This window comes from Rhinopithecus bieti, unplaced genomic scaffold (assembly GCF_001698545.2).
Source record: "Rhinopithecus bieti isolate Rb0 unplaced genomic scaffold, ASM169854v2 scaffold_10347, whole genome shotgun sequence".
NCBI lineage: Eukaryota > Metazoa > Chordata > Mammalia > Primates > Cercopithecidae > Rhinopithecus > Rhinopithecus bieti.
This window is the reverse complement of record NW_016806836.1, coordinates 5,686,691-5,706,516: the sequence shown is the minus strand read 5'-3', so window position 1 is coordinate 5,706,516 and position 19,826 is coordinate 5,686,691. Positions and strand designations below refer to the sequence as shown.

General features: G+C 40.4%; 1 protein-coding gene across 1 annotated transcript in view; it reads right to left on the bottom strand.

Moving 5' to 3' along the window:
- PTPRT (protein tyrosine phosphatase receptor type T) overlaps positions 1-19,826 on the bottom strand; it is an 890,462-nt gene that overhangs the window by 228,087 nt on the left and 642,549 nt on the right. Inside the window, exon 12 of the mRNA XM_017878051.1 lies at positions 9,428-9,701. Within this exon, the coding sequence (XP_017733540.1) occupies positions 9,428-9,701 (274 nt within the window). The remainder of the gene's footprint in view (positions 1-9,427; positions 9,702-19,826) is intronic.

Genomic DNA, 19,826 nt, shown 5'->3' with positions numbered 1-19,826 from the left:
AATCTGTGGACACTGTAAGTGAATGAAAAAATAAATTAGCAACCTGGGAGAGCTCATCTTGGTATCTGTACAAGGTGACACTTGGAGAATTTCTATCTTACCTGAGGAGAGAAGTCTGGGCCCCAACAGAGCTCCAGCAGGGGTTTAAAGGCTCAAACAATGGAATGGAGGCCTGGAAGCAGGGATGCCCAAGTAAATGGGTGAGCCCCAGGAGATGGAGTCCACTGAGGACTGGGAAAGAGTTCTAGGCAGGTAAATAGGGCATGGAACCTAGGCTCTGGTGACAGACAAGAATTGTGAGTGGATGTTTAACAGATCGAGATTTTCCTAAGGAGTAATGGAAAGGTTGTGATGATAATCCTGGATTCAAAGCGTCTAGTTCAGTCTTTTCTCCACTTCAACAGGGCTCTGCAGAGCTAATAAAATCCAGAAATCAATTCCGAACATAGACTCTAGTGACAAGTCAGCGAACGGTTACGTGGGGGCCTCTGGGTCACAGCTTTCTGATGCCTTGGCTCAGCTACCGATGGGTGGTACAGATGCAAGGTTTGCTGAGTTATAGAAGCATTGGAAGACTGTTGCTTTTCAGGGTGGAACAGCAGCACATTGAGTTTCAGGCATTTCTTTACCATTCCTCCATGGAGGTAAAGGGGAAAAGCTGTTACTAAAATCCCTCCTTCGGGGTGAAGTAACTGAGACCCCATGGGATTCTGGGGTCTTCTGGGTTTTCGTCCATCTACTGACAAAAATGTAGTCACTTTGTGAGACCAATCAGGGAAGCAGCATAGGTGAGAGCACCTTGCTTAGTGTCTGAGACACAGCAGGTGCCCAAGCAATTGAAATTCCTCAGGATTTGTGGTAGGAACTGCCCAGGTGCTTCAGGAGCAAGTCTGGGTATTGTGAGAATATGAAGGGGAGGCTTAGTCATCATGGAAAATTGTGGTAATCATTGGGAAAGTTCTCAAATATTTCAGTTCTCCTACGCATATAGAAGGCACTGCCTTATTCTTTTTGAAATTAAGTGTGGCCATGTAACCACATGGGCCAATGGAATGTGAAAATGCCATGCACCATCTTGTGTGGAAACTCGTAGAACCAATGCTCTATTTGCCATATTTTTCTTTCTCAGACTTGGTGGTGGTGTCAAGATGGACTTTCTGTTGGCCTGAGTCTCTGAGTGCCTGCAACAAGCAGAGACCCTCTGCTGACCCATTTCAAATATATAGCAGAAGTGATCCACTGAGATTTTGTTGTTGTTACTACAGAAAAATTTAGCTTATCTTAACCAATATAGGAGTTATTAAATAAACTTCCTGATGGGGTATCCAAGACCCAAACTGCCATGTGATCTCCTGATGATCTTAACTCGAACCCTCTAGAGCTTGGAACTCCTACAGCTTCTCATTCCATGTCTATCTGAGGTTTTCATATGTGACATGCGAACAGTCACTGAACTAACAAGAGAAATAAGAAATGGGGTAGAAAAGGCAATATCATACCCAAAAGATAAGATTGTGCTGAAAGACTCAACAGGAACAGACATCGGGCTTGAAACTGTCAGAGACCTTTGAACCAGAGCAACTCCATCTTGAATAGGGGCTGGGTAAAATGGGCTGAGACCTACTGGGCTGTATTCCCAGAAGGTTAGGCATTCTAAGTCACAGGAAGAAACAGGAGGTCAGCATGAGATACAGGTCATGAAGACCTTGTTGATAAAACAGGTTGCAGTAAAGAAGCCAGCCAAATCCCACCAAAAGCAAGATGGTGACAAGAGTGACTGCTGGTCATTCTCCTGCTCATTATATGGGAATTATAATGTATTAGCATGCTAAAAGCCACTTCTACCAGCACCACAACAGTTTACAAGTGCTATGACAACATCAGGAAGTTAGCCTGTACGTTCTGAAAGTGGGAAGGACCCTCAGTTCTGGGAATTGCCCACCCCTTTCCCAGAAAACTCATGAATAATCCATCCCCCCCCTTTTTTTTTTAGCATTATCATTAAGAAATAACCACAAAAATGGCCAACCAGCAGCTCATACTGCTGCTCTGTCTATGGAGGAGCCATTATTTTATTCCTTAACTTTCCTAATAAACTTGCTGTGGACTCACCTAGAATTCTTTCTTGCACAAGAACCGAGAATCCTGTCTTGGGGTCTGGATCTGGACCCCTTTCCAGTAACAAAACCATGTATGAGAAGTTAAACTAAGAGGAATACAGCCTGGGGTGAGTCAAGGCAGTCAACAGCTAGGACACAGACACAAATCCTAAAGTCCTCCAAAGTTAGGAAGGTGTGTGCTTCCATGTGGAGTTTACTGGACAAATTGGTACATGCCAGGTAAGGATGCCCCAACCCTCTTCCCCCTCAGAAGAGGAGCCTCTGGAAAGTAGCCAAAAGAAAAAAGAACAAATAGTATAACTGTAATGCTATGAGATACTTTAATATACATTGTCTAATTTACTCTCTCCTGATTTCTTTTAAGGAAGATCATTAATCATATTCTCCATCTTGAGCTGTTAAGTAAACTGTTCAAGTTCACATAGCCAAGAGCAGCCAAAATTCAAAGCCAAGTCTGTCTGATGCTCAACTTTCAGTTCTTTCCACTCTATCATGCCACAGAAAACCCATCCATGTGCAACCATTTCTTTAACAGTGGTTGGACACAACTGAATATAATTTCTTCCAATTCATTCAGAGACACAGAATTTTCCCTAACCTAGCTCTACCTAGATAATCCCAACTATTACAACGTGATTATACTGCAAGCATTGTGACCGGTTCAACATAGCATCTGGTTTCCAACTGCTCTCAAGAGGCAATTGAGTTCAAGAACTGGAGGAGGAAGTAGGAGAGAGAGAACAATCACCCTGCTACTTCCTACTTCCCTTATTTAGCTTAGCATTTGGCAGAGGCATCATCCAGGTTAAATGTACCCCTACATGATGAAAAGGATATGACAAGAAAAGACTTTTATCCTCTGCATAAATAGAACATGCATAACAGCATTGCCCAACAAAAGGTGGCTTCTGATGGATATTTGCATGAGTTTGCCACACTTATTTTGCATCCAACCGTTAATTATGGTCCTTTCAACTTCACAATTATGGCTAATGGTGGTGAGGATGCAGAGAACAGTAGATTCAGCAGACCTCATTCTGGGAAGAGTGTGAAAGAAACAATGCGAAACTGCACCCACCCGCTGTTTACAACTGAGACAGCTACCCTGGGTACCATTTGGAGGATTTGGAGGAAATCAAGGCTGCCCAGGAAGCCTGGAGCTTAGGAAATGAGACATCTGGGGGAAAAAAATCTTACTCTGATGGAGAAAAAAGTCCTTTAGGACTATTCTGTCTACGATGAAAATGGTTCAAACCACATCTCTCATTCTACACTGAATGGAAATTCAGATGGTACTGACACCTACTTGGTGCTTTTCATTATTCAAGATCCTTTTCTTATTTAATCCTCAAAAAGACTGTGCGAAGTATATATTACTATTTCAAAGTGAGGAAACAGACTCACAGACAACAAGAAACAGTTCATAGTCTCATTCTTTCATTAATCCACTGAATGATTATTAGGTGTTTATTATGTGTTAAATATTACACTCAGCATGTAGGATATAGCAGTCAAAAAAACAAAAAAACCCAAACCAACCAACCACAATTCATCACTCTTGGAGCTCTCAGCATGCTGTTGGAGGCATGCAGTACCCAACAACATGTGCAAATAAAAATACGTATCTAGTGTAATATAGAAAAATAGTGGGTTAACATATGAGTGAGTGCTGGTGGGTGGTTCCCAGGTAATATGGTTGGACTGTTCTCTGGAGATGTGAGATTGAAACTCAGGTCTGAAAAATGAGAAGAAACCAGTTCTGCAAACAATGAAGAAAAGAGAGATGGAGGTAAAATGCACCATGAATTAAGGCCCCAAAGTGAAAACACGTTGGGATGTTTGAGAAATAATGTCTTAGGAAAGGTTCAAGACAGGAGGCTTAGTTAAAATCTAGCAGGCATGTCTGAACTATATCTGAAGAACAGTGATAGGTTGTGGGCAACTGTTTTTGAGGAGAACTTGGAGGGGAAAAGGAGCCTATCAGAGAAAAGGGTGAGTAGGATGAAGGATACCCAGAAATTATACCATATGAAAAATAAAAGAAGTAATAGCATGTTAATTATCAATGAGAAATAACTTGAATGGCCAGAGGAAGATAATTGGTACTGTCTTATTTTCTCTGAAAGGCTAACACAGGAAAGAAAGTTTTGATTTGTTCAAATCAATACAAGTGGCTACAAGGGGAGAGTCAAGGAGACAGAATTTGGCTTTATATGGGAAAATAAGTTTTAATAATTTTACCTGCTCCACAAAGGAATTAACTCCCTTTCACTCCAGCAATTTGCACTGATCAAGCTGAAGCAATATAATGTGTTGCTAAGGATGCTTTATTGGAGATTTTTGTTTTGGCTTCTGGTCTAGACTAGATGACACTTCAAAGTCCATCCTACTCTATGATGCTATAGTTCTATAATATTGCTGTATCCAAAACAAATGGTTACAACATGGTCTAATTCATAAGAGACAGGTGTTGTGAATTAGGCACCAAAGACAGTGTGCCAGGACAAATGAGACTACTCTTATTGTCTGTAAGAAAGCATCCATGGGTAAATGTGAGATTACTGATTGGAACAAAATTCCCAACGCAAGTGCCTGTGAACAACTCATGCTTCATGAAAATGCCTGCAAGAACTCTGAGCACCATGTCTTATAACGCACGCCACACTTGAACTCTGCATGGTATTCACATGGCTGGATTAAAATACTCCATATTCACAGATCAACAAAGAGTCTGCAAAATGTCTTTATCCTCATGCTAATAATAGTAAACATTTAATGACTGACTTTCACATTCCTAATGTGAAACCTAAGGATTCATTATTTGATACATTATTTCACTTATTTATTTTGTTCTTTCCCCACTAGAATGAAAACAATGAGATCAGGGATCTTTGCTTGACTCACTGCTGCATTCTCAGCACTCAGAAAAAAGCCTTTTTTGACATATTGCATGTGCTTGACAGATGTTTCCTTAATTAATCCATCATATCTAATTATTTTAGTAGTTTATTGAAATTCACACAGCTACTAGGGTTTTGTACCTAGGCAGTTTGATAGTAAAGGTTGAATTCATAGCCACTCTGTTAAGCTGACAAACCATCCTTAATATCCATAGAACAAAGATGTCCAGACCTCAGAATTCTCCTACCCTGCTGTGACTAAAACTTGCAGGTAGAGTAGGGAGCAATAAAATTTGTTCACAGTAAATTATTCCACCTGGCTCACAACCATCCTGCAACAAATGCCCATGACTGCTTTCCTTTCACTTGAGTTTAATATAACTCTAGCTCATCTTTTGTCTTTAATCTTTTAGTGATACAAATATGGGTAATTCTGATTTGTTTTTTTGACCTAAGCTGTTTTTTTTTTCTTTCACAATGAAACAAAACAACACTTTCCCCTCCCCGCCCACATCAAATCTAGTGCTTTCATCTTCTGGCTTTTTTTTATAGTTCTGATTTTCACGTTTACTTATAGTTTTCTTAATTGTCTTCATTTTTCTTTGTTGACTGTTGTTTCTCAACTTTTTAAGTATAGATTGGAGAGCTGACTTTGTTTAAAAGGACTGTACTTTTTAATGTTCTCAGTATCAGAAATACAACAGTAATTATATATTCCCTCTTGTTTAACATGAGAAAATGAGATTTTTATTTACATTCATCCGTCTTCTTTGTCTGTTTTTGTTAACAAAATAGTGAATTATAGATCCAGATAGATTAGAACTGTTAATTTTTTACATTATGCATCTTTGCCTTAAATAGTTACGTTTTACATTAACCTTTCATTTTGTAACACGTTTAGAGCCATTACTGAGCATTAATGCTATGTTTAATTAGTTTTATGCTCACTGTGGGTCTTCTTATTCCACATTTCTGAATTCTTGATTTCTTTATTTTGACTCATTGCTCTGTGATTTATTAGGAGCAGGGAACGTGGGAGCCACTGGATACTAAGAATGTCTTTCTGATGTATTTGCACAAGAACAACTTGGCTGATAAGGAATTTGTGGATTATAACACTTTCTCCTCAAAAATCCTCCAGGCTTAACATCATTGTCTGCTGTCCTTTATGATATGGAAAAATCTGAGAGGGACCAGGCAGAGATTTGTTAGACTGAGAATGGCTGTTCTGCTTCAATGACCCTTTCACCCAACTCTTTTCAGTAAAATTTAATACTAAAGACAGTCATTTGAAACAGTGTGTAGTTCTTCCTTTGACAAAAAAAATACAGCCTTCTGAGTGCCCAGCTCCCACTACTCTTCCCCGCTCTGTTCCTGTGAGGTCAGCTGCACCCCCAAGACACGTGGCATAAGAACTCATCCAATTCCATTCCTGCCTGCGTTTCATTACTGGGAGTCTTAGGTCCAAAGCAAGCGTACATGTGCATGGTGTGGAGTAGAAGGCACAGGTAATTCAATGGCCTTGTTCATCTCCGAAGCAGTGCCAAAACTGCTTCCTAGATGAGGCAGTTTCAGAGTGAGATACTTTATTTTTTCTCTATAGCAAATCCCTGTGTCTTGAAGAGGGAGGTCTCTGATAGGATGTTTGGGGAGCAAACTGTCAGAGGCATTTGAACCTGAGCAACTCCATCTTAAATAGGACCTAAGTAAAATGAGGCTGAGACCTACTGGACTGCATTCCCAGATGGTTAAGGCATTCTGACTCACAGGATGAGCTGGGAAGTCAGTACAAGATACAGGCCATAAAGACCCTTGCTGATAAAAACAGCTTGCAGTAAAGAAGCTTGCCAAAACTATAGATAAAAACAGCTGATAAAAACAGTTTGCAGTAAAGAACCCACCAAAACTAAGATGGCCACGAGAGTGACCTCTGGTAGACCTCACTGCTACACTCCCACCACCATCAGGACAGTTTACAAATGCCATGGCAATGTCAGGAAGTTACCCTATATGGTCTAAAAAGGGAAGGCATGAATAATCCACCCCTTGTTTAGCATACCAAGGAATAGCCATAAAAATGGACAACCAGCAGCCCTCATGGATGCTCTATGAAGTAGCCATTCTTTTGCTCCTTTACTTTCTTAATAAACTTGCTTTCATTTTACTGTATGGACTTGCCCTGAATTCTTTCTCACATGAGATCCAAGAACTCTCCCTTGGAGTCTGGATCGGGACCCTTTTCCTGTAACAAAACCTCTGTGGTTGGCACAGGGCCAACCACTCTTATGGTGGGGACATTCCTTCTGATATGCATTTGCTAGTTTCCTGGGTTCTATAGGCATGCTCTATTTTTAGGTTTTTTGAGTATCTTAGTGGGAAGAATAAAGTAAAACTACTTCTTTCCCTTCTCATCATGGAAACTCAACCACACCTTTTGATACGTGCCAAGAGCAGGGAAGGCCACACCTTCTTAGAGGGTTGTGCTGAACTGATACACCGGCCAGCGTGGAATGCCGAGAACCGAGAACAAGAGGAGCCCCAGATGCTTCTGCCAATTTTTATGTCTTCCCGCTCAATACATCAGAGTGCTTCATGCAGTGGGAAGACCAGATGGACAGGTGGAAGGCAGTCTGGCAGCTTCTCTTTGTAGTCTTATGCTCTCTGTGAGGAGTGTTGCTTGAACCAGTAATAAATGCAGAACTGAAATACCACAGTGGAATTTAAATGGGTATGTGGACATTCTAAATGTTAATTAGATCCTCAATCCAGGTTTCTCACCAAGCACTGACTGCCATTGACAGATTAAACTCTCCATCTTGGCCACCCAGAGCCTGCACAGGCTGTTCCCACACACTTCACCAAATCTTGCTTCTGTCTCAGGCTTCCCTTCTCCAGCAAGCTTCTCAGTTCTCCATGTTATACAATGCATAACGAGGCACATGACAGACTCCTTTACATTTCTATAAGCTCTTAGAGGGCACATACCACATAACCTTAATATGAACTGAAGGGTTTAGCATTTGTCAGTGTTTGTTAGGTGTTTGTTAAAAGAAATATGACCACACTGAGGTCAGGTGCGGTGGCTCACGCCTGTAATCCCAACACTTTGGGAGGCTGAGGTGGGCGGAACATGAGGTCAGGAGATCAAGACCATCCTGGCTAACATGGTAAAACCCTGTCTTACCAAAAATACAAAAAAATTAGCCAGGTGTGGTGATGGGCACCTGTAGTCCCAGCTACTCGGGAGGCTGAGGCAGGAGAATGGCGTGAACCCAGGAGGCGGAGCTTGCAGTGAGCCAAGATCGCACCACTGCACTCCAGCCTGCCAGCCTAGGCGACAGAGTGAGACTCTGTCTCAAAAAAAAAAAAAAGAAAGAAAGAAAAGAAAAGAAATATGACCACCTGGATGGAAAACACAAGCTTGTGTAATAAAAGAGGCTAAAGATATTTAGCTCGCAGAAAAGACCATCATATGGGCATGTTTGTATAGAGAAGAAAAGGGTATTAGAAAAGATCTTATGTAACTGAAAGACTATAAACCAAGAAGGTGGTTGCATTGGTTTTGTACGATGCTAAGAGTGTGAATCAACAACAATGGGTAGAAACTTCATTAGGAAACATTTCAGTAAGTACACTAAAAAGCCTCCTTAGAGACACAGCCCACTCACTCCCTACTCCAGAAAACACTAAAGCTACCTCAGAGATAAATGAGTTCTCTGTCATTTGAGGTATTCAAGAATAAGCACTAATGCCAGTTAACCGGTGTTGCAGTATGGATAGAACCATTGTTTTGTGTGTGTTTGGGATTGTTGAATGACCTTTGATATCCTTTCCGGCCCTGTGATTTTCTGATATTATGACTGGCGCCAATCCTTGACCAAAGAAATATTTGACACAAAAATGATTACCTTGTCTTTGGAGAAACACTATTTTCTAATGTGACCAATGGCAATGACAAAGGGGGTATTAATCACTGATCAATTAAACCATGCTTAGTGCATTCCTAGATAACAAATTGACAGATATTATTATTATATATGAAGAAATTATGGATCAGAGAGGTCATGTAATTTCCTCAAGTAAAGCACCATCTCTATACTCTAATACAGGAGTGTGCAAAGGTTTTCTGTAAAAAGACATATAATAAATATCTTAGGCTTTGTGGGACATACAACCTGTGTTATAACCAACTTTACTCTTAAGCATCAAAACAGCCATAGACAGTATGTAAATGAACAGGCATAGCTGTATTTTTTTTTTTTTTTTTTTAATTTAAAGGCATGAGGTTGGATTTGGCCTAGGGGCCTTAGTGTTTTTCATCCTCCACCTAGAGTCCTGCTGACTTATCATACGAGAATGAGAAAATGCAAACAAGATAAGGAATGGCCTCCATGGGGCCATACTTACTCCATTGGCTTTGCTGAGTGCCTGGAAGTAGATGCTGTAGCTTTTCAGGGGAGAGAGAGGAGGGTTCCAGTAGCCATTGTATGTCTTATTGTCACCCACTGTAAATGGCTGGGTGACAGGCAGGTTGGCAGGCTTCAACTCAGCAGCAAAGTAGTGTAGAGAATCGAGGCTGGAGGCATTCCGATAGCTCACAGGCACCGAAAAGCACTCAATAATGTCAGCTGCCCTCCGTGACTTCTGTGGTCGTTCCTCCTTGACAACCAGCTGATAAACACTGGACCGGAAAGAAGGGACACAGATGGATGAGCAACTCTCTGGAAGAATCAGCTTGTTAGCTCTAATGTTGTCAACCCAACTTCTCCTGTATGGAAACATTGCTTCTGTCTACAACAAAACTTTTGTCCTGAGCATCAGATTTTCAAACCTACCACGATGTAGAACTTTACCTCCACTTAGCTGTCTCAAAGCCAGCTCACACTAGACACGTCTAAAACTCAACTCAGCCCCAACCCTGACAAACCTGTCTGCTCCTCCTTTTACATTTCTTTTCTTAGTAAATGGTAGTACCATCTGACAAGTGGCCAGAACCTGAATCTAGGGCTCATCCTCAGTTCTTAACTCCTTAGTTCTCACTCCTTATCTTAATCAACAGTCTTACAGAAGTCTGTTGATTTGGCTTCTGTATGTTTGCATCTGCTCCACTTCTCTTTTCTTCTTCCACTGATAATGCCTTAGTTGGGCACTTTCACACTTCTTACCCAGATTCAACTAGTCTCTTTGCCTCTAATGCACTTGATTTATTAATCAGTCATCCTAATCATATGGCTTCCTAATCATGTAGCTCTTCAAACACTTTCACAGGCCTTCCATTGTACAAATTATACAATCTAAACTCCTCATCTTGGCATTTGAAGCCCTCTGTGCCTGCCTTCTGTCTTCCATTTAGGTGTTCTCATGGTGTTCCCATCTTCTAGCTACTCCAGATCCCATGCTCTTGCACAGATATATTTTGGATCTCACCTCATGCATTACTGACTTATGCTTCCTCTACCTGCAATGTCCTGCATCCTGGCCACCTCTGGTTTCCTCCAAAGGGTGAGCATGTCTTTCACTTCCTCTATGAAGCCTGTCCAGCTATGTCCAGTCTGGATCAATCACCTCCCTCTTTAGTTCCCCTAGAGCTCACCTAATCTCCATCTGCTTTGTTTTCCAATATCATGAGATGGGACTACTCTTGCAATGGCTAGACTGTGACCTTTTACGAAGTAGGCATTGTGGTTTACTTATCACTGCATCATTCTCCACCCCTGCCCCACACTGCCCAGCAGGGTGCCTGCCACCCAACAAGTGATCAATGAATGCTTGTTCAAATGAATTAAATTGGATTGAATTAAAACTGAAAGCAAACATGAAACCAAATCTGCCTGAATGCAGAAACCCTAATCAGATAAACAGCGATTGCCTTGAGTTCCTGTCTAGTGATCGCATATTGTTCCCTTCAACTTAGGAGGATGTAAGAAGATGCTAGTGTGTGAATAGAGATGACTGATCCTTTATTGAATATCAACTGACACCCAATGTTAGACTGTCTTTGTAAAAGTTATTTTAAGGTTTGTAAGTTGGATAACATTGTTCAATCTCTTTGAATGCCCCACAGTTTACATCTCTCTGGAATAAATGCTCTTCTTTTAGAAGAGGTTTATTGCACAGATCTCTGGGACTCATGATCTAAAACAAAAGATCGATTGCCCATGAGTGCCCACTGGAGACTTCTGTGAATTAATCAAGTGGTTGCAGTAGGGGGCCCCAAACCAATTATTTAAACAGGGCATAGTGAACCAGCACGTGGTTTATGAAGAATGAAACGTATTGCAGGCTACCATCCTTCAATCAGACCATCCATCTAAAGACACTTGACTAAGCAGTACAACTTGGGAGAAGACAGAGACACAGGACTATTTCATTAAGGAAAAAAGGCTATGGAGGACTGCCCTAAAAAAATGTGACACACTCAATATGGCAAGTTTTCTCTTGAATTTTCTTGAGTATGGGAATTTTCAGGCATGTGGAAAAAGGAAGGGTTGGGCATATGAGTATATGCCACACTTAGATGAGTGCAGGCAAAATAGCTCAATTACCATGCCTGTTGTACATACACATCTGAGTAAGAACCTGACAATTCAGAGTGCATGTGAGTGACATGTGAGTGGAGTGGATGTGGACAATCTCTCAAGGCATACACACTACATCTGAGGGTGTACCATTTCCAAGTGAGGATCTGTATTACCTGGGTGTCTAACTCCAAATGAGTGAATATAACATTTAGATGAATGGATGAAAGTGACTAACCTGAGTGTTTAGACTTCTAAATAAGTGTGTGTAACATCTGAGAATGTTTTAACAACCCAAAGTGTGTGTGGGTATGTGCCATCTATGCATGTTCATAATGCCTGTTGAAGTCAATAAATGTTTAAATTAAATTATGATTTCAGCAATCACTTCCTCCTCAACTCTGGGGTCCTTCTCAATTGTACAATTCCTATGTTTATCAGGACAGCTAAGCTCAAAGCAGTCACTGAAAAATAGCACAAGGACCTAATACCCAAACCTAGAGGTTGCAGGGCAAAAGTGGAGGGGTGTTTGTAACAGAGTTTTCAGGACCTGCAATGCTTTATGAATAACAATATATTCAGGTAAATCTTAGAATCTGGCTTGAATGCTAATAGTAGCTCGACCAGTTGAGAGTCCATTACTCGTGGGACTCTGATCTGTGAGAGAAAAGGCAAACACAAGAGAGCTTCATGAAGCAGACAACCTCTTGGGCTCTCCTGATGAAGCTAACAACAGCACCTAAGAACACTACATTGGATTTGGGAGCAGGCAACCAACGCAGCCCTCATATTCTCTTGAGCAGATTAGAAGGAACCAACAGGCTCATCCCCAGGACCAGGAGTTGGAAAGAGCTGGGAGTCCCTGCTTTTTTTTTTTTTTTTTTTTTTTTTTTTTTTTTTTGAGATGGAGTCTCGCTCTGTCGCCCGGGCTGGAGTGCAGTGGCCGGATCTCAGCTCACTGCAAGCTCCGCCTCCCGGGTTTACGCCATTCTCCTGCCTCAGCCTCCCCAGTAACTGGGACTACAGGCGCCCGCCACCTCGCCCGGCTACTTTTTTTGTATTTTTTTTAGTAGAGACGGAGTTTCACCGTGTTAGCCAGGATGGTCTCGATCTCCTGACCTCGTGATCCGCCCGTCTCGGCCTCCCAAAGTGCTGGGATTACAGGCTTGAGCCACCGCGCCCGGCCATCCCTGCTTTCTTCTGAGGGCCAGCCTATCCCTAATCCAAGTGGTGACTTGGATTGATCATATCTACATAACAAGGCCTTTATCTTGGTTTCTCAGATAGACTTCCCATTCTACCTTAAATCCTTCTGTCATCTTTCCCCTCTAAATTGAGACCCCCTGAAACCTTGGGAGCTTCCCTGGGACTGAATCGCCCTCCGAGAATCACTTCCTATTGCCTCTGGCCCTCCTGTGATGGGATGGATCAAGAGGGGCCACATGGCTGGCCTCATTTACTGTCCACGACTAGCAGAAGATTCCATAGTTGTGGCCAAGCAAGAAGGCGGGTTCTTACTGGGCTCTGAAAATTCAAATGCTGCCAAGATCTATTAGACAGAGCCATAATATCTCGTGAGGGTCAGCTTGTATATCCCCATCAGCTCTTTCTCCCCACCAATCTGATTACTGAAGAGCCACTTGTCAATTCAACCAAGCTCAACAGCCAGATTACACATGAGGAGCTGAGGCCGAGAGGTCAAGTGATTGATGAGGGTCAAACTGCAGCAAAAGTAGAAACCCAGACTTTTCATTCATAGTTGAGTATCCTTTCTTTCTTTTTTTTTTTTTTTTTTTTTTTTTCTTCTCTTCCTACAAACCAATAAAATGTATAAAGGCCTTCCAAGCATTTTTTTTTAACTTGGCATCCCAAACTGCTTAGCTCTACCCCAACCAACTCCATATGAAATTACAAAGAATAGCAAAGGGTATTTTTTTGGTTTAAACTGTGCAGTCAACATATGGTTCACATACGATTGTGATTATTGTGCCAAAATATACCCAGCAACTCCTTCGGGCCCATGCATTCGCAGCCTGTCCATTCAAAAGCAAACCTGCAATGCAGCCAGAAAAATTTAAATCATTTTGTTAGATAAATCCGTTTGCCAGTGGATCCAGCCTCTCTCAAAGACCACAGAACTCTGATTGAAGAGGGGGGAGAAGAAACAGTGCTCACAAGTTGTATAACCTTCCTTTCCTGACACTTTTTAGGAAAGGGTGGGGAAAGAAACAAGAAACTGAGTATTATTTTTATTTCTTGTAGTAGTTTCATTCTCATTCTCTTGAGAATACATTTATCTAAGAGCATGTTCTTTTCAGCTTGCTGGTAATGATAAAATCATATCCAAATGCGAATGACCTCCCTTTTGGGGTCATATCTCTAGCTCAAAAACAGTGGTTACAATAAACTATTCAGAATCATTTTAAAGAGAGGGGATATTTTTAGTAGGAAAAATCCCAATAACATGAGAAAAAAACAACTTAAGACACTCACTGCACAACACATAGCACTTACTCATACACTTTCTCCTCTTGTGACACCCTCTGTCTTTCTCCTAATGAGAAGATGGGCATTTATGACTTTTTTTTTCGTTACTTATCCCAAGGATCTCTTATTGCAAGGATCTAAGAGCTATACTGTGCCCCCAACTCATTTCATTCACTCTAAGGTGATTTCTTTAAGGTCAAGGAGAGTTTGTACTGTCACTTTCAGTATCTCCTGCTGTCCATCCAAGGCAAAAACCCTCAGAACCTCTCTACAGACTCCGGAAAACCCTGCTGCTGGACCATCTTCCTCCCTCTGGTCCCTAAGCTAATGGTTTAAATGGTGGCTTGAGATTCTCGGACCCGATTCCACTGAGGGGGCCCAGGGACCTATCAGAGCATCCTTCCATTAGTAACAGTTCCTGTGGCCCTCTTTCTAGATCTAGAGAAGTCTCCAGCCAGGAGCTGGATCTTTTCAGAAGGTTGGAGTCAGATGACAGATAGAGTAGATGCTTTAGCTCACAGGTAGAGCTTGCCCAACTTCAGAAAGATGCATATTTTAGTCCACTTTCTCCCAGAATGAGGCATGTCTGAGTTCAGGTTCTTCCAGAAACAGACCCTGAGCCAAGGTTTCACTGCAAATGATGTATTGAGGAAGTAGTCCCAGAAGAAACTAGTAAAGGAGTGAGATAAAATGGGAGGAAGTGAAGCAAGGGTGTGATATCAGGCAAAGTCCCAGTCTTAGCCTGATCACATAGGGAGCTCTGGAGCATAAATTATACCCCCAGAGTTTGTCTCATCTCAAACCACAGGCTTTTGAACTTCCAGTGCTGGTCAGTGATTGGTTATGGCTGAGTAAGAGAGACATAAACTCTAAGGCACTCCTAACTCTGTGTGAGGAGGGTCAGACAAGGCAGCTCTGGCATCTTAATGGCAACAGCTCACAGCAGGTCACACCTGGAAACCATTTACATCAAGGCACATGGAGCTGGGAGATGGGCACATGGCAGAAAAGGGGAGGTGACAGGGTTTGGGTGGCCACCAAGAGCAGCTCTGACAGGGCAGTTTTGGACAATAACCATATGAGACTTGTGAAAAAGATCAGAGACCTATTTTATCAAGGTATTTTTCAACCTTTGTTTCCAGCACTGCTCAGCTGAGAGATACGGTAATCTCTCACCAATCCTAGTAGCCTCTCCATCACTGATTTCTTCAAGTGAGGGTAGTGAACAGTCATCTCAGAATCTCAGTGGAGGGTTGCTCAAGATCAATAGTTCTCAGCTGTGGCTGCATATTATAATTACCCAGAGGACTTTAAGAATGCTTATTCCTTGGGTCTACCACAGACCAGCTGAATCAGAATCTCTAGGGGTGGGACCCTAGCATCAGTACTTTTTGGTAAACCTCTCTAGATAGTTAAATGCGCAGCTACTAAATCATAAACCCAGGTGATTCTGATGTTTATACCCTTGTCCCAATGTTTATTCTGATATTTATAGCTGTAGAGCCAACAGGGACATTCCCCTCCAGTGTTCTCAGTCCCTTGGAAGACACTGATTTGAGTCATTCCAAATTCACCAAAGCATTAATACATAATTACCAGTATTCTGAGTCATTGTACACCATATCTCCTGATTTATTTCTTCCACAGCTTTGATCATAATTGAAATGTGTCTTCTTTAATTATTTGTTTACTGGCTTTACTGCTTGCCCCCAAATAGGCTGCCAACTTCACGAGGTCTGAGATCTCGCCATCTAGTTCATGGCTTCTAATACCATACTAGACACACAATGGTTTTTCACCAAGTATTTCTTTAAAAAAGAATTTTAAAAACTACAAAATAAAGTTTAAGTGAACATCACATCAATTCTCACCACACGTCTCAACGTCTTTCTATATGCTGTTCCATCTGCCCACGATGCCTTTTTTTCTTCTTCTCCATCTTGAGAACTCCTCATCCAATCCAGATCCAGATCAAACATCACACTTTCTCTCTTGACTTGCAAACCAGAGCTGGTTTCTCCCTCTTCTGTTCTCATAGCTCTTTATCTACACCTCTATCATAGCTCCCACTGCTGTGTACTGCAATGATGCCTCCGCTCTACAGGAAATATTTATTGCATACCTACCACTTACTAGGCAATATGCTAAACTTATTCCATTTATTATCTCATTTGACCTTTATAACAGTTCTAAGAGGCAGATACTATTATCATCATTTGACAAAATAAGACAACCAAACCACGGAGAGGCTCGAAATCTTTTCCAGGGTCACACTGTTATTTGTTGCTAGAGCTAAGATTTGAACCCAGGTAGTTTGACTCCTGAACCCTCATTCTTAACCACAAGGCTATACTGCTTTCTACCACACAGAAGGTTAAGCAATCACCTTTATTTTACTCCAGTAAATACTTTTTTAAAAAAATTCTATATCAAGGAAGATATAATAACACTTTATAAAATTTAAAAAATGAAGAAAAGGAAAAAAGTGTTTCCCTAATTGAACAATCATAATGTGATCATCAATGAAATGTTGGTGACTCTTTTACCATTCTTTTCTTCTGCAAGAACAGCCTCTGATGTAATATTGAAAATCAATGGAAGAAATCTTTTTGCTTATAGATTTTCATCTTACAGTCAACTTGGTTGGTTTGCACACACAATTTTAATATTATATACAAAGGGCTCCCAATACATCTTCAGCTATTCCAGGATGTCTAATGATTTAGCAAATTTGTTAACTAAGAAGCCCTTAATATTGACATTACTGAGAATAACCAAACGTATAAGAACTTGCCTCAAGCACACTGACTGAGAATTACACGGTTTCCATATACCTCTTCTTTCAAAGGTTACTTGATTAAGTGATCTATAGGAACATGTAGATCTAGGCTGTTCATGGCCATGACAGGGAGCCACAGGAACACGGGTAAATGCATTCCTTATTAAGGCTTGGTTAACTTTGTTGTCTGTCATGTGCTGTCTCTCATGTGACAAGGTTAATGCCATTTCCCAAGATAGTAGGAAGCTGCTTTGTCTTTATATTTTTCTAGATTACCTCCGCACCCTGTGCTGACCAGAAGAGCTATGGGGAAAGGTCCCACCTAGTAAAAACTGGCATTAGAGTTGACTCGGATACAGATAGCGATGCCTCTAGCCAGCAGAAATGGTTAATCAACAGTAAGTAAAATCTGTTTAGCAAAGCAAAGATTTATGTAACACATCTTTAGTGGATTTTAATAAAGCTGATTAAAACACAAAATTAGCATGCACAAACTCAGTTTGTAATCCAGGATCTGCTAATGGCTAGCTACCTATATGACCTTGAGCAAGACACTTAATCTTGCAAGAGTATACAATTATTGTCCCTTTTAATCCCTGTTTCTTGGTTTATGTGTCCATCTCCCACCTTTTTTTTTAGTTATTATAGTTACACAGTTAAAAATTATTTCCATAGGTTATTGGGGGAACAGGTGGTGTTTGGTTACATGAGTAAGTTCTTTAGTGGTCATTTGTGAGATTTTGGTGCACCCATCACCCGAGCAGTATACACTGAACCCCATTTGTAGTGAGGGACATCTCCCATCTTCTATGTGCTTTGTTGTGAATAGAGGCATCCAAGACTTCTTCAGAGGGTTGTCTTTAAACTATTGAAGACTTCTTTGCTGGTGAACAGGGCATGAGATTGTAAATCTTGGTCTCCCCTAACTCATATCCATATCTGATTACAGGCTAGCATTTTCCAGTGACTGCCCTAAGAAGAAGTGGAAAAATCCTGCTCCTCTGCCTCAGGGAGAACAGGTTCAAGGTGCAATTCACTCTACATAGGCTCACACATTGGTTTGGCTTCTTTATCTTCCTTGTCCTGTTTCCTTCTGTCTATTAGTGGTTTCTACTGAAAATACTCCCTTAATAAATCACTTGTATTCAAATCTTTAGCCCACAGGTCTGCTTCTGAGAGAATTCAACCTAAAATAATCTCTATATGGCTCAATTTCCTCATAGTTAAAAATTATGAGGTGGGCCTTGATGAATGGTGGAATGAGCAGCTTGGCACATGCTCTCCCCTAAAAGCAATAATTAAACCAGACAATATTGTCAATATCAACCATGTCAGGAGTTGCTGGAGAAAAATTTATAAACACCTGTATTATAAGAGAAGAAAGATCACAAATAAAAATGTAAGTTTCCACCTTAAGAGAGTAGAAAAACAGGAGTAAAACTAAACCCCAACAAGAATAAAGAATAAAAGAATAAGAATAAAGATCAGAGTGGAAATCAATATAATAAAAACCATAAAATAATAGTAAAAAATCAATTAAACAAAGTTTTTTATTTATCTGTTTTTAAGATCAACACAACTAACAACTCTTTATCTACACTGACAAGAAGAAAAAGAGAGATGACATAAATTACCAAACTCAGAAGTAAAAGAGGGGACATCACTACTGACTCCACAAAAATCAAAACACTTTGAAGAGAACACTGTAAAAAAAAATTATGCCAAAGAACATGGACAACGTAGATGAAATAGATAACTTACAAAAATAACTCATGAAAAGAATAAAATTCCAATAGACTTAGAACAAGTAAAATAGTTAAATTAGTAATTACAATCCTTCCCACAAAGAAAAGCCCTGCCCATGTGGCATCACTGGTTAAGTCTATCAGATATTTAAAAGAGAAATAGCTCCAATTTTTCACAAACTTTTCCAGAAAATAGCAGAGGAGTGAAAGCATTTGAACTTATTCTATGGGGCCCTGATATCGTAAATCAGAGAAATATATACAACAAAAGAAAATGATAGCACATTCACTCATGAATATAGACCCCAAAATGGTGAACCAAATACTAGCAAACTGAGTCTCGTAACATATAGATTATGTAAATAACTTAGTGAGATTTATCCCAGGAATACAGGTTGGTTTAATTTTCAAAAATCAATGAATGCCAATATTGCATATTAATAGAACAAAAATGGAAATCGCATAATCATCTCAAAAGATGGGAAAAATCATTTGATAAAATACAATATATATTTAAGATAAAGGGTACTATAGAAAGGAAAATTGGGATAAAAAGGAACTTTCTGAACCTGATAAAGGCCATCCACACAATATATAAAACTAACATCATACTCAAGGGTAAAAGACTGAATGCTTTCTCTCAAAATCAGGATCAAGACAAGGATGTCTGATTAACTTTACACTAGAGATTCTAGCCAGTGAAATAAGAAAAAATTAATTAATGGCACCCTGATTGGAAAGGAAGAAGTAAAACTTTTTACTTCCAGATATTATCCTACATATATACAATCAAAGGATTTTGCTTGCTCACACACACACACACACACTCACACGCTACGCCAACTAGAACAATAAACAATTTTCACAAAGTCATAGTATACAAGATCAATATAAAAATCAATTATATTCTTATTACTAGCAAAGAGCAATCTACAAATGAAATTAAGCAAACAATTCCATTCACAATAGCATCAACAATACTTAGAAATAAATTTAACACAACAAATGAAATATTTGTACATAGAAAAGTAAACAAAATTGCCAAAATAAATTGAAGAAAATCTTTTTATTGTTTTTTCAGGTTTGTTACATATGTATATTTGTGCCATGTTGGTGTGCTGCATCCATCAACTCGTCAGCACCCATCAATTCATCATTTATATCATGTATAACTCCCCAATGCAATCCCTCCCCCCTCCCCCCTCCCCATGATAGGCCCCGGTGTGTGATGTTCCCCTTCCCGAGTCCAAGTGATCTCATTGTTCAGTTCCCACCTA